Source organism: Numenius arquata, unplaced genomic scaffold (genome assembly GCF_964106895.1).
Source record: "Numenius arquata unplaced genomic scaffold, bNumArq3.hap1.1 HAP1_SCAFFOLD_280, whole genome shotgun sequence".
NCBI classification, from domain to species: Eukaryota; Metazoa; Chordata; class Aves; order Charadriiformes; family Scolopacidae; genus Numenius; species Numenius arquata.
Window position 1 is genome coordinate 53,666 of NW_027414697.1, and position 15,651 is coordinate 69,316.

At 52.2% G+C, this 15,651-nt stretch overlaps 1 protein-coding gene across 3 annotated transcripts in view; it reads right to left on the minus strand.

Annotated features, from left to right (window-relative positions):
- Positions 1 to 15,651, minus strand: part of LOC141478159 (E3 ubiquitin-protein ligase RNF123-like) — a 50,015-nt gene that overhangs the window by 9,584 nt on the left and 24,780 nt on the right. For all 3 annotated transcript variants that reach the window (XM_074167277.1, XM_074167279.1, XM_074167278.1), the window contains exons 29-34: positions 15,427 to 15,514; positions 15,214 to 15,298; positions 7,849 to 7,988; positions 7,469 to 7,657; positions 5,758 to 5,833; positions 4,779 to 4,863 (exon numbers count right to left, since the gene is read on the minus strand). In XM_074167277.1, coding sequence (XP_074023378.1) covers positions 4,779 to 4,863; positions 5,758 to 5,833; positions 7,469 to 7,657; positions 7,849 to 7,988; positions 15,214 to 15,298; positions 15,427 to 15,514 — 663 coding nt within the window. The remainder of the gene's footprint in view (positions 1 to 4,778; positions 4,864 to 5,757; positions 5,834 to 7,468; positions 7,658 to 7,848; positions 7,989 to 15,213; positions 15,299 to 15,426; positions 15,515 to 15,651) is intronic.

The window sequence follows — 15,651 nt, forward strand, 5'->3', positions numbered from 1 at the left end:
CAACAGCCTCACCGTCGGGCCTCGCCCCTTCCCCTGCCCCTCGCTCTCGCCAGGTTCCTTACACAAGCTCTGGCCAATGCCACTCCATTAGCTCATTCCAAAGGAGGCTTGATAGAAAATCTGCTCAATTATTTAGCAGACAAATGGGGGGGATGATACCGGCTGAAGGCAGCCAGGGTCTCTGGCGTGGACCCAACGACTCAGCCCAGCTCCTGGCTCAGCCTGCCAGATCCTGCCTTCCCTCTGCTCCCTGCAAAACCAAGGCTCAGTCATTAGAGCCTGGCAGAGAGGCAAGCGTGGGCATCCCTGCCTCCTTGGCCCCTGCCAGGTGCTGAGACTTCCCACCACGAAGGTGCTGCCCAACTGCTGTCAGACCCGAAGGCTGGGAGGGGGCAGCAAGGCTGGAAGCCCGAGCAGTCCCACAACAACAGTGCAGAGAACAAAACAGAATCATAGAATGGTTCAGGTTGGAAGGGACCTTAAAGATCATCCAGTTCCAACCCCCTGCCATCAGAGGGACGTCTCCCACCAGACTGGGTTGCTCAAAGCCCCATCCAGCCTGGCCTTGAACACCTCCAGGGATGGGGCTTCTCTGGGCAACCTGGGCCAGGGTCTCACCACCCTCACAGTAAAGAATTTATTCCTAAGATCTAATCTAAATCTCCCCTCTTTCAGTTTAAAACCATTACGCCTCTTCCTATTGCTCCACTCCCTGATCAAGAGTCCCTCCCCAGCTTTCCTGTAGCCCCTTTAGGTACTGGAAGGGGCTCTAAGGTCTCCCCGGAGCCTTCTCTTCTCCAGGCTGAACAACCCCAACTCTCTCAGCCCATCCTTATAGCAGAGATGTTCCAGCCCTCTGAGCATCTTCATGGCCTCCTCTGGACTCACTCCAACAGGTCCATGTCCTTCTGATGTTGGGGTCCCAGAGCTGGACACAGTACTCCAGGGGGGGTCTCACCAGAGTGGAGCAGAGGGGCAGAACCACCTCCCTTACCCTGCTGGCCATGCTTCTTTTGATGCAGCCCAGGATGCAGTTAGCTTTTTGGGCTTTAAACCAAGGAGCTGTTGCCTGTTGGTGAGATAGCCCAGCCCCAGCGCCAGGCTGCCCCACTCTTGCCTTCTGGAAAGCAAGCTCTCGAGGGACAGGCAGCATCTCTGCTGAGAAACACAGGGCAACTGCCACGCTCCTGCCTGGGAACTAGAAGATCCTCTGCTGAGGGACCCCAGCTTGAGCTACCAGTTCCCTGTCTGCACCCTGCACTAATTCTTCTCTGCCCCTGTTGCAAAGTTCGTTACATTCAGCGAGGGAGGCGAGGCATGAAATCCCCAGGCCCCGCTCTGGTTCAAGCCCTCTGCTCTCTAATGATGCTCTAGTTATCAGCACAAGGTCTTCCTTCCCACCCTCCAGCAAGCATTTGGGAGTTGTGGTAAGTGACCCATGGAGGCTTTACAAAGATCAGCAGGCCTGGAAGAGGTGGGCACTGAAGCTTCGGTTCACCGCGAGTAGCACCAGCCCTCCTGCTGGACCCGATTGGAGATGTATTTCTTCTCTCTCAAAAGCACAGCCCGCTCCGTCCAGGGACTAAGGCGTATGATGTATCAACTGTCTCATCACATCCCAGCCTGGGCAATGTTCCCTTTTCTGGTGCTTAATGGCTCTGTTTGATGCCAGGAGTCCGTAGCGAGAGGACTTGATGCCTGGCTGAGCGTCCTGTGCTGGGCAAGGAGCAGCCGAAGCATCTGACTGCATCCTGATAACGCAGCTGGATGAGTCGGCATGGCTCTGGCTCTCCTTACTCCCACCCTTCCCCACTGGAACGTTTTAGCCCCATAAATGGGACCTCCCTCCTCCACCCCGAGATGAACCCATCCTCTCTGTCCCAGGGCAAAGCTTGCAGCACCTTCCAAGCAAGCACCTGGCACAGCGTTGGCTCACTGGGTTAGAGGCAACCAGAAAAACCACAGCCAAGCCATGAAAGTCACCCAAGGTCCTGCCCCCCGTCCTCATCCGCTGGAGCAAAGCCTCCTCACAGGGAACCAGTCAGGGTAACTAGTGTCCTGGGCAATTCCCACAGAGAAGTTCCTATGTGCAAATGTGGGTTGTATAATCTTGCTCTGTAAATGATTTTTGGTAACCTGGGAGTTGCCAAATGGGACCTGGAAGAGATTTCTACCTGCTTCCAAGTATTGCCTGGGCAGAGCACTTCCGAGGAAGGAAAAAAATCCATCTTGTTATCCTGCTCACTGCACTGAGAGGAAGCGAAAAAGGAAAAAGGAAAGCTGTCTCCTTTTAAGTTCATATAAACTAGGTGTGCTCTGGAGAGCCCAGTTACACATGGGTTCTCCAGTTCATCAGTTCAGTTACCTCCTCCAGCAACATGACCCATGGCAATCATCTCCCATGGGAGTGTTCAGACTTGAGGAAGGTTTGAATTCTCCTTTTCCATTCCACAGACCATCCTCTTACTCATTCGCTCAGAGACAGATGCTACCCATCGCCCTGCTCCAGGCCAATGTTGTTGACCTGTACCATCTCCCCGTTTTTTGGGCGACTGTGGGGAGGAGATCCCCACGGGGCTCTGCTCACCCCAGCTGCACCTCCCCATCTTCAGCACCCTGCGGCAATGGGGCCAAGAGATTTGCACGCAGGATCAAACCAGGACTGAACCCTCGAGGAATGCAAAAGCAGCAGGAAAGCCTCTGCATTTCCTCTCCTGTCTGCTGTTTTTCTCCATCCTGTCCCTGTTTGCTGTTTTTGAACGTGCGTGCACGGAATGGAACCACTCTGAAAACGGGGTACAACACTCACACCCTCAATTCAGAGCGTGGCAAAGAGGGTGGGTGACTCAGTTTTCCCTTCCATGTGAGGTTCTCTGCCTGCAGCCACGCTGATCTCTACCATCAGACTGCCCATCCCCTCTGCTCAGGTAGCGGTAGGGGGTCTTTAACCACCAGCCTTGGTTCTTTTGTCTTGATTGACCTAAATGCTCCTCTGCAATTTTGGCTTGCCTTTTATAGATCAGTGACGTATCAAACCTCAGATTTAGTGCAGGGCTTTGCAAAATCACATAGAAGCATTTCGTTTTATAGACATTTTTCCCTGGGCTTCCTCCTATTTCACCTTGTGCTGCTGCTGCTCAGCTTTTCTCCCACCACTCTCCCATTTCTTATTTATTTCTGCTTCCCAGTGCCCAAGGAGATGACGACAAAGCCCTTGAAGATCAGTCAGAGACTTGCCACTTCCCAACCACACACCACAGGATACAGCACCTCTGATTTGTGATCCTGCTGCTGCCCAAGGCGTGGAGGATGATGTTGGCAGACAGGGGACAGGGCCACTTGGCAATGTCCAATTCCCTAACCCAAGGCACAACTGGCTTTTCAGCTAAAGGAGACACGGCCTGCAAGCTTTTTGTCTCCCCAGGACTCCCTGCAGGCTGGGAAGGATGCGTTTCATCACACTACCATCTTCCCAGTGCTCTTCCAAGGGCCAGAGAAAGAGCTTTATCCCTTCCACTCTTTGACTCTAAAAGTGACCTGGTCTGGGACAGATGTTCAAGGGACAATGGAGCCAGGGAAGGACCTCCTGTCCTGCCTGGCATGCAGGAACTGCTTTATCACCTCCCCCCTTCCCTCCAGGAAGAAGCGTCTAGCTGTGGCGTCAAATTCATGATGTTTGCCCTTTCCATGGAGCAGGATTCTTGGGGCGAGCAAAATTCACCCCCATTCACAGTCCAGAAAGACCACTGATCAGTGACCTTGTGCTGAGCTCTTGGCGCTGTCACACTTGGGGCTGTGAGACTGGTGCAGCAGCCACGGGAGGCAGGATATAATTAGATATATTTGTGTACATCTTTGAGTCCTTGAGAGAAGAAGCTGAAAGACTGGCTGCAGGGCTGAACTGCTCGGCCAGATGGGGCTCTGCTCTCCGCAAAGCCAGAGACTATCATGTTCTCCAAATGCAAAAACAAGCAGAATTTGCAGCACAGACAGAAAATCCCTATCTCCCACAGCATCCTACAGGGCACGGCAGCCAGACACGACACCTACGAATGACACTGGGAGAGCGCAAAGGCAGGGCTGCAGAGGATATCAGCATGAGCCTGTTTTCAGGACTCGGTACAAGCAGGCACAGACACATATAAACCACCAGGTCAGCTCTGGCTTTGTCCAGCCACACCATTCCCCCAGTGCTGTCTCTCTGAATAGCTGGTTACTATAAAGACAAGAAAATTTGCTTCATCTGAAAATCAACATCACAGGATTTGTCTCAGGTCTAGGCAGCCAGAGAGCTCTGCACACATTGTGATGCCTCCCTGAGATGGGTCCAAAGCGGAGGAGCTTTAATGACCTCCCTTCCACCCATCGCTGGGTGCTGCAGCACTTCGCCTGCGTCACCACATCAGCACAGATCTTTCACATGCAGCGCTCACAACCTCCGACAGCAGCTGTCCTGTCACACACAGAGTGCCAGGCCCCATCCCAGGGAGGAAGGTGCACATGTCCTGTTGGTACAGCACCTCATAGCCACCTCTCATGAGCACGAGAGGTGCTACACCACGGGAAGGAGCTTTGCACCCAGCAGTAGCACTGGGATGCAGTTGCTGCAGGGGCGTACAGCTCCTTGGCTTCTGCCGGCTCCATGCACGTCTGCCTCGCCTCACCTCCCCATGCACCCACATCTCTCCTGCAACACCTCCCATGGCACTGGCTACTGCAGCACCCAAAGCAGTGCCACATGCAGTGACCCTGTGCTTCAGAAGTCAAAAGCCACTCACCCCTGAACGTCAGTGTCCACAAGCAGCCGGACCAGTATCCCTGTCACAGCCACAAGGATTGGGTAATGGTCCACGCTCTCCAGCCCTATGGAAGCAAAAGAGAAAGACAGAGTTGCTGCCACCACGTGACAGGCAGAGCAGGGGTGCACAGCTACTTCCAGACTTGGTGGTGGAGCAGTCTAGGAGGTAGGGACTGTGACCTGGGCTCCCTGGTGGGGCCATAGAGTTCATCAAGGACAGAGAAGTCTTCCCCACTAATGCAAACCCCAGACTCGGGCAATGTTCTCATGATGGAGCACCTCTGCCTCTCCCAAGCCTCAAGGGGAGAAGGTGTTCTGTCCCCTCCTAAGCAGGCAAGAAAATCCAGCTGCTGTACAGGAAATACAGGATGCTCATAACACAGCACCTGGAGCTAGTCTCTGCTAACAGGCCCACCTCAGCTGCCCACAGTCACCTCCAGGAGGAAGAGAGCTGATGTTGGTGAGAACGGCTTCTCTCAGCAATTCAGTGCATTCTCTACTCAATGCAGAGCACAGAAACCAAGCCTGATACCTAAACTGCAATCTGTGCAGGGCTTTGAGCCTTTCAAACAGCTCCCACCTAACCTGTGTCACATCTGTCTGGCAACACACCTCCCTGCCCAAGCACAGCACGGTTGCCGCTTCCACCATGCAGCCAGACCCATGCATCAGCTGCCTCGTGAGGACAGAGGTCCTGGAGGGAACTGGAGCTGCTGGGCAGACAGAGGCTAAGGGCCTAGGAAGAGCAGCTCAGGTCTGCCTGGAGGATTTACATGTCTTCTGAAGACAGCACCTCCCTGGCAGTCCGCGGCACCAGACTGGCTTCCCCAGCCAGGGATGTGGCAGGCCTGAGGTCTGATCCCATACACCTCTGCTTCCACCTTCAGTACAAGCTATCCCTCACTTCCCAGGGGCATGTTTTCAACGGAGAGGAACAGAGAGTCAATGCATGGACTCACCCGGCAGACGGAGGTTGACCACTCTGTCAAACAAGTTCCTCTCAGCTGTCACACGGTTCAGCACCTGGTTCAAGAGCTGTGTAGGGAAAAGCAGAGAGTGTTTGTGTTTTCTGGATGGGCCTTCCTGTGAGCAGCAGCCAAAGATCATGCTTTGGGGCAGCACGTCCTTACAGCTCAGGCTCGGTGCCCAGGGGCTGGTGGATGCACAAAGGGAGGCTCGCAGCAGAGACGTAGCTTGGCCCTCACATGGAAGGAGGTGGCACCATACCACAGTGGTTGTACCAGACCCAAACCTCCCAGGGAAGAGTCAGTCTGAAGTCAAGACACTTGAATCTCAGCATCTTCCTCCTAAATCTGAATCCCACCTACAGATGCCAAGCTACGTCTGTGGATAAAAGCTCTTGGGAAGCAGAAGATACAGTCCCTAGGACAGCCCCAGCCCATGAAGAGCGAGCTGGCAGCTGCTTCTGGGCAAAAGCAGTGTCAGCGGGGTGAAGAACAGTCCAGGTCCTGCCCTGCCTGGAGCTGGCAGCAGGACAGCCCTGAAGCACAGCGTGAGTGCAGAGAGAAATGTGCTTCTCTGCTTGACAGAACATCACCAGAGGCAGAAATTTCTGCCTATGACCAGCACAGAAGGAATCAGCTGTAAAGACATTTAATTAGCCACCATTATCTCTCCCCCAAGCCCCCAGTGGGATGAGCAGGGACTGATCCAGGCCCGACACAACCACTGCAAGCTGTACACCAGCTCTCAGATGCAACATCCCTCTTCCCATCACCCTCAGGCACGAAGAGCAGAACTCTGCACCCCTCTGTGGGCACGATCAGTGGTGGGGCACAGCTTTGTGGCAGGACCAGGATGCGAGGGGGATGCCGCAGCACCTTCCACTCTGCTGGCTATTCCCCAGCTTGCCCAACCCACCTGCTAAGGGCCCCTCGCTTTCCTCCTTGCACAGGGAAAATCCTGGGATCTCAGGATGAGCACTTTCCCCAAGACTGCCATACTAGACCCCACTGTGTCTTGCTTTGCCTCATCAGGTCAGAGCCCTGAGCCTCAACCCTTGGAGCAACCCAACCCTTGTGGTGTAGGCAAGGTATATATGACTGCTCCCCACCAGGCTGGCTCGTACAAGAACAGTCTGTCCTCAGGGTTGCTCATGCTTTACAATAAAAACTAATTTACTGGAACCTAAGGGGTGTTGTGGGTTGGAATGAGGCTGTCCCTGTGACCCCGGCAAGGAAGCAGAAACATTTGGTACCATAATCTACGACAGAGGGACAAAGGACCAAGATGCCTTCCCAAACAAGGGGAGATGTTCCCTGTGAAGCCAGTCTACAGCTCTTGCCAAGATGTACCACACCTCCTCTCTGCATTTCACAGCACTGCTTGTTACAGGAGCATTCAGCATTTACTGGGTGGAAGAAACTGGCCACAGCCCCTCTAAAGGAAGATTCAAGGGGCTCTCATCCTCCCTCCTGGTAGAGGTAGAAATCAGCTGTGGCCTGACTAGTTCCAAAGGAGAGGAGCTGTTGGCATGTAGTGATTTTGGGAAGCACCACTTGTTCTGCAGCAGCTGGGTTTGCCGTAGCAGTTTTAAGTACAGCATTTGCAGCAGGAGCCCCCACTTCACATCACACCTGCAGAGAGGCCAGAGGGTTCCCCGTGCCCCTTTGGAGGACACTTCTTCACTCCTCAGAAAAAGGATGATACCTGGGCGAGCCTCCGAAGCAGCAGCTCTGACGATGGGCGATTCCAGTCGAGAAAGATCTCTGGCGCCAGTGTGACGGTCATTTCCAGCACCCTGAGCAAGCTCACCGACAGGTCAAAGCAGGTGGCACACACCTTCAGCTGGCGGCTGTCCACAAAGTTCCTCTCCAAGCGCTCTGCTGCCTGCTGGATCTGCCAAACAATGGAGACAGCCTCACAAGGTGCCCCTTCCCAAAAGGAGGGCTGTGACCCCCAGCCCAGCTCATGTGTGCCAAGGAATCACTGCACTCTCACCCCCAAGAGTCATGTCTTGAACCTCGCTGCATGCAGGATATGGGCACCCATCAACTGATGGACCCCGCAGCCCGGGGTAGCACACTCACCTCCTGAATCATGCCGATGAACTCGGAGAAAGCCCAGTTCAGCTGGTTGAGGACGCTGTTGAGGAAGCTGGGGGCCAGGTCGCGGTCGCTGTGGAGCAGGTCTGCCATGTGCCGCTGCAGCAAGGTGGAGGGACACGGCTCTGAAACCAGACAATGACAGCTTCAGTGGCCTGGTCCCGGCACGGCCATGGGTGGGGGGGCAAGGACTATTCTGAGCAGAGATGTCTCCTGTCGAGCCTCCAAGCACTTTTTTTGCAATGCCAGCCTGAATTAACCAGGGAAGAGCCCTGTGTGCCTGCTGCTGCTCACGTGCACAGGAGCGCTGCCCTGCAGCTCAGCATCCCATCCCTCCACAGAGCTCCACAGTCAGCTCAGCATTAATTGCTCCTGATACCAGTGTGGCAGCAGCTGCCCAGCAGCACGGCCACCCCTGGCCTCACGTGGACATGTCTGCCTGCCCAAATCCAGGAGCAAGGCACCTAGCAAATCCCACTGCCAAGAAGCTTCTGCCTGGAGCTGGGGCTGGGCTCTGCCCTCGGCAGGCTCAGGCAGGGCTGCCCACACTCCCCCAGACAGGTTGACCCCAAGGACAAACACAACTACCTGGCACGTGGCATTTTGCCTCTGGGCTTCTTCACTACCAAGAGCTCAGACAGGGTCAGACCCAGCAGCTGGGAAACACAGTCAGAGCTGTGTAGGGCATCAGTTCCCATGGGTGGGCAGGGAAAGGAGGGGGGTACAAATGAGATGGGTGCTTCTCACCTGGAAGGGTACCAGAGTACAAACCACAGACTAAAATTCAGGGCTTGGAGAAAGAAACTTGAACAGATTTACCAAGTATAAAGAAAACCCCCATGTCAGGGGGTTTGGAACTCAATGATCTTTAACGTCCCTTCTAACCCAAACTGTTCTATGAGTCTATGAAAAAAAAATCCAACTACTTTTCCCTCTACTAGGAGCTATTAGTAAGTAAGAGCTGGTGTAAACTCTGGAAGCACCAGCACAGCTGTGCTGCGTCAGCAGAACGTCTTTTGGGTGGCAGTCTGCCCTAAAGGCCAGCATGGGCAAGGGAAACACAGGGTAACCTCTATCACATCCCTAGGGATCGAGAAGCAAGGCGTAACTACAGTTGGATTGCTAGCAGGGATTAGCAAAGCCAGAGAGGAATGGCAGGAGACCATCAGTTCAAACAGGGACCGGGATAAATTGTTCTGTAAATACCCACTGATAAGCAAAGGACATTCTGTTGTTATGGAGGACATGTGCTGATGTCTCACAGTGCCTAATCACTCCAGGCAGGCCAGCGCCCTGGCTTTGACCCTGGCTAAGAACACATATTTGGGAGGGATTTCATCATGAAAAATGTCTTTGATATCCTACTCCCACCCCCAAGCCTGTTCCCAGCCCTTGGCTACACGTGGCTCAGGGACTGCCCAAGCCAGACGTCCTTTTTATGTATTTAGTGATCCTCAGTGGATTTCTTGCCCAGTGTCCCCTGAAACTGTGTAAGCCTTTAGCATTGAACGTGTCCTGGAGCAACATTTCACAGCTCAATTGTGTGCAGTGGGAGGAATTCGGACTTGAGTTTGGCTCCTACTTGCTTTATTTCATACTATTTATTCTTTGCAGTCCCCTCCTTCTGGTGGGAGAGACAGAGAGATGCTGCTCTGCAGTTACTTTGTCCAGCTAGCCATGATTTCAGACCTTTGAGTGCTTTTTGAATGGGAACAGCCTCAGCCTGTGTAGTTTCTCATACAGAAACCGTCACATCTTTGTCCTCTTCACCATCCCTCCCCAAGCCTTGCCGGTTCTCCCAGATTTTCTTCAGAGAGGTGGAAGGAGGAGTGCACGCAGCAACCAAACCACAAGCGCATGGCAGATTTGCACAAAGGCATAATGTGGTTTTGGTTTAGTTCTGTTATCCTTTCTTCATAATTGCCATTGTGTAATTTGTTCCTTTGACTGGCCATCAAGCTGATGTTTTCCAAAAGATTACAGTAGGGTAACAGTTCGAGGATAACCCTTCTGTAAGAATTACAGTTCAAGATCCTCAGGAACTTGCTGGTCACCAAGGCACAAGCGGAGAAGAAGCCCAGGAGTCAACACTGAAGCCCACCTTGTTGTCTTCTGTCAGTGATGGATGATGGGGCACAGCGCACCCTTACTGAATTTACAGATGACACTAAACAAGGGGCTTTGTCTGATGCGCTAGAGGCACCCTAAGAAACTTGAAGACTGGGACAAAAAAAACTGATCATATTCAACAATAAGGAGAAAATTCTGTATCTGGGGGAGAATCATAGAATCGTCCAGGTTGGAAGGGACCTTTCAGACCATCGAGTCCAACCATCAACACAACACTGACAAAAACCACCAATAAACCATATATCTGAGCACTACGTCTGCAAGAATGACCCCGAATATCAGCCCTGGCTGGGAAACAACGGTCTGAGCATGGTTAAAGGGGTTATGGAGGATACCAGCTTGAAGAGGGGACAGGTGAGGGCTCTCAGTACAGCTGAGAGGGGGGTGATGGCAGGAGGATGTGCTCAGCAGATCAAAAGGAGGTGTCACTCCTCTGCTTGGCCCTGGGGAGGTCACACCTGAAATACCATGGCTGTTTTCTGAGAAGGGTACAGAGACAGGTCCCAGGGAGCCCACCCTGCAATCTTGTCTCTATGGGTTACGCTCAGCTCCCAGCCCCATTGATTTTTAATCCCATTTTCCCTTCACATTCACCACTCTACATCTGGCGATGCTGAATTCCATCTACATTGTCTCTCCCAGTCATTCAGAATTGGAATGTCCTTTTGTAGGGTTAAGTTTTTTCTGTCTTCTTTCCCCCAGCGTCCCCTCAATGTGTAAAAAGTGCTTTTTATTAAAACTGCTGACATATTAGCCGCCTTCAAGTATCGAAGCAGACCTAGGCAAGCGTCACCGCTCCCCACAGATGAGCTCTGTGGGCTGTCCTCTTGGTCTGTCGCCAAAGCCTGTTTTACACACATTTCAAGTCAGGACAGATCTCAAAATGAATTGTCCAAGTCTACCTCATTTGAAGGCAGCTTTGGCTTTTTGAAGGATGCTCTTACACTTGTAATAACTTGCTTTACCCTGATTTTTAGCCAATGACTACTTCCTCATGGTCTTTTTCCAATAAGTGGTGTGAATTTGCTCCAAACCTCCAATTCTAGATTCTTAAATGCTCTCCCTGCCGCTGGCAAAGACTGTGCCAGTCTATAAAAGCATTCAAAAGTGGTGCCTCTTGTCAAACTTCTCCACAGTTATGTAGGGTTTTTGTAAGGTTTTAAGCTAACACCAGAAAACAGTGGACTTCCTTAGCTTTTGTTGCTCCCAAGAGGATTCTGAATCTAAAGATGCTGCGATCGCTGCTACTCTTCAAAAGCAACGTAAGGAACCAGCCCTGGAACACAGCAAGAGCAGCTTCGTCCCCTGCATGCGTTCCCAGATGAGGTTCTCCATGGGGCAATCATTAATGGTACCCAGAAACCTAGTCCCCATGCTCTGTTCATCTTCATTTGCGGGAAGTTCACCTTTGCTGAGGCATTTCCACCTACCTCCCTCACATCTCAGTCACCACTGCCCTCCTGGTGACACCACAGTCCTTATGTGTGCCATTTCAGACAGGGACATCGTTCCACAGGGAGCCTGTGCATGCTCACTGATGTGGTTACTTTCTTGATCCTGGCAATAGCATGTCATCAGCGTTTCTAAACCTTGTAACTCCCTAATACAAAAGCCACTCAATCTTGGCTTAGCCTTCATTATGACGGATAAAGATCAGTCATTGGAACAGAAATCAGTGGTTTTCCAAGGCCAGAAATTATGACCTCAATACATTTAGTGTGGGCAACAGAGTGTGGCCCCAAGCAGTTATAGATATATCTGATGCTTCCACAACAGAAACCTCCCCACAAAAATATAAGCAACATAGAGGAAAAAAACCCAAAATCTAGGTGGGGGGAAAATAATGAATAAAACCACGGAGTTCTTTAAGAAGATTATTAGGCAGCCAGAAAGCCCCAGTGCTTACAGCAAGCACTTGGGTTAGAAGGTTCGCTGAGACCAGGATGACACTCCAAACTACGGTTGGACTCAATGATCTTAAGAGTCTTTTCCAACCTAAATGTTTCTACGATTCCATGAAAGACACAAGTTCAAATGTAAAAGGCAAAGTGAACATAATCAAACATAGCGGTGGATGAAAAAAAGGAGAAAAGGGGTAATAGGAGAAGACGAAGGAAACATCCACGACTAACTTGGCTACATACAGTTTCTTCAACTATGGGAAAAAATTCTAACAGAATTATAAAAAAAAAGTAGTAATTGGAGAAAGTCTAACAGTAGCAGAGGCCCATTAATAGATAAGAGTTAAAAATTAATAAAGCAGACAAAGTGGAAGCCTTCAATAAGTGCTCCTACTGGATAATTGTAAAGAAGCAGGGTCATGTACTTTCATCACAGGAAGATAATTATGTACTTTATAGTTTGCTAATGACCCAGGGAGATTTATAACAGGGCTATCTGTGAAACTTCTTGGTCAGCAGCCAAAGGGGGGCTCTGGATGCTGCAGCACTTACAGTAGAGCTGGGAGCACAGAGCAGGAAAGCCCAAAATGGCCCAGGTTCAGAAGCAAAGCAGTTCCACCCAGTGCTAATCCCAGTTTTCGACAGGATCCAGATGTAGATGTTAAGCAGCTGCCGCTCAGTGTCTGTGGCTGTTGGACTGATGGAACAGCAGTGGAAAAGCTAAGCTGGGGATGCAGCAATCTACATCACCTGTAAACCATGCCCGTTCAAAGATGTATTCAGAAAGGACCAAAGGGAATGTTGCAGGGTGAGGTGGAAGGAAACCCCCTGCATTCAGGGGACGATAGATCTCGATAAGGTTGAGTGCAAGGCACCAGGACACCCCAGCACATGGCTGGGACTCATGGAGTCCTCCAAAGCAAAGTGCTGGAAAACAGGCTAATGCAAGCTTTTGCTCCGTGACCGGCAGATCAGGGAGGCATTCTGGCCAGCATGGCACTGGCATCTCCGGTGCTGCTAAAAGCATGGGAAGGGTGAACACAGGAGCTCATAGAAAAACAAACCCCTTTCCTGACGAAGACACAAGAGGCTGCACTTTCTTTTCACCATTAAAAGGTGAAAGAAATGAGCTTACTGTGGTACACAAGCACTTTTGAAGAATAAAATGTTGTAATACATAGAGTTCAACCCAGCAGAGAAAGGCAGAGCAGCAGTAGTGGAAAAGAGAAGACGAGTTTAGGTATACTCCCATCAGGAAAAAGTCATGGCTTTATTTCCGAGGGTGAGAAACCACCATCAGAAGGGCGTGGAGAGTTCAACTGCCACCAGCTGATGCTTATGCTGTTGTCAGATCAAGACACAATTTCTTCCTGGAAGACCTCTTTAGCTTAGGCAAATTGCTGGACTCAGGAAGAGGGTGTGGGTGAACCCTCTGGCCCACATTGCACAACAGCTCAGCTGGATGATCTCATGGTCCCATCCACCTACCCACCACCGCTTGATGGATGTGTGGGCAGAAGGCCTGGGGCAAAGGAGCCCTGTGCTGCAACCTGAAGCCACCCTGCAGCTGGCTAAAAACAAGACAGGGTGGGCCTGGCATGGGGCCACCACTGCTGCTCACCGTGTGCGTGCCGTAGCAGCACCCAGCCTTACCTACAAGCCACGATGAATGCAAAACAAGTTCCTACAGCAGCCACCGACCAGAACTGCCCCCACCTCTGAAGACAGTCCCCATCTGCTCTCAGGAGCCAAACTCTGCGCTCTGCGTGTTTCATGGATATTGCGAGGCAGCACCAGCACACCTTCACCACAGGTACAGAGTCATCCCAAAAAGCATCCCCAAAGCTGGAGGAGGCTGGAGCACCACAGAAGAGGCATTTGCCCAAGCTTCCTTCAGACTGGCCCGCAGAAGCAGACCCAGACAAACAGGGATTTTTCTTGGCTCAGCAGTCTGTCCCGTTGTCCCTGCCAATGCTCACATTGCAACAAGGTGAAGACTGATGGGTGGGGAGACGGGGGGGTCATCTCCTCCTCCTTCCCCAGGCAGCATCTCAAGGACACCTCCGAGTCCCATGTCCCTCTTCAATTAAATCAACACTCATTATTGATTTGGTTGCACCTTAAAATAGCAATCCCAGGAGCAAGTCCCCAGTAGCTGGCCCAGCCCACTCCGGGCTCAGACTGTGTGGAGCCACCCGGAGATGGATGGAGAGAGGCCTCAAAAGCTGAGGAACTCTGCTCCTGCCCACCTCCATTACCACCCCACGGGACTGGGGGCTTGCTTGCGCAGGAGGGATGTAACTGAGAAAAGCGATCACTGTGTGAAGCCCTCTGCCCCTGAAAGAAGGGTCTCTCTAGACAGAAGAGGGGAAGGAGGGAGCTCTCTAAAGCTACTTCACCAGACAAGAGAGGGTCACACAACAAACTTACTCTGGAAACTAGCAACAGAGAGATCTCCTGGGCACCCACAGGCAGGAGAGAGAAAGAGAACAAGAGTGTTGTTAAAACAGAGACAGGCAACTCTCCCCACCAGCTGGGGATCAGCATGCACCTCCACATGCCGCCTGCCCAAGTCAGGCTGCAGCACCCTCTGTCCCCCAAACCTCGGGCAGCTCTCCAAGAGCAAGGTCTGGCACAAAGCCTTTTCCACAGCAAATGGGGGTAAAGAATGTATCCAGACAGGCCCAAACCCTGCAAGGGTGAAGCTGGGACCCTGTTCTTCAGCTCAAGAAGGGTACCTTCTCCTTCCCACATCCTTCTCAGCCTCAACAGAGCTGAGGAACCCCTCAGTTCAGTGACAGTGCTGAGAACCAAACTGCTATGCCAAAGGCAGGACAGGCTCTGCCAGGCTCTGAGATGCCTGAGTAGAAGACTCCCTGCTTGCAAACTTGTCCAGTACTCTGCCTCCGCAGGCACCCACTCCCTCTCACAAGGGTTCCTACTGCTCGCCTACTCTTCCTCACAGCAGCTGCTCGCTGCGGATATCAGAGAGCCTTTTCCCAGGCTTACATTTTGGGTTGAAGCTACGGTGAGGGCCTCTCACCTCTCCCTTGAAGGGCAGAACCCTTCCTCGTGATGGATCTAACCCACCACCCAGAACACAAAAGAGTCACCAGCCAGTGCAGAGGGACTGGGGATGTCCAGGAAAGGAAATGCTGGCTGCAAAGGTCAGGCCTGGATATTTGGCCAGGATCCCCCTACTTCAGCAGCCATCTCACCAGCTGGCCTGGCCCATATTAGAGATGGCTCCTAGGGAAGAGGCCAGTCCTCCCCACACCACCCATCATAATCCCAAGTGCCAATCCCCTGCCTCACTCACTCTGCAGGCTGGGGAGGCTGGCATCCTCAGGCTTGGTTTTCAGCAGGTGTGGGAGCCGTGTGTACCTGTACCCAAAGCCACAGCCCTGGTAAAAGAGACAAAGAAAGATCTCAGAGGCTGGAAATCAGTTGGGTTTTGCTGCTACTGAAAGCAAAATGCTCAGTGCACACTCAGCCCCTGACTGTGAGAGGGGGAGGGATGTAGGATGCTCACCCGCCACAGCCTGACGAGGATCCAGTTGGTCTGTGCCCAGGGTCGCTGCTCATAGGGAGCCAGGAGGTTCTTCATCATGGAGATGCGCCTGCCAGGTGAAGGACATAGGTCAGCCACAAAGGGTTTGAGGACGTGGGGATTAAATAGGACCCATGGAGCTGGGACAGAGCAAATCCACTGGTATAACTGTGCTAGGAGACTCCCCAAATCAACTCCAGCACCCTG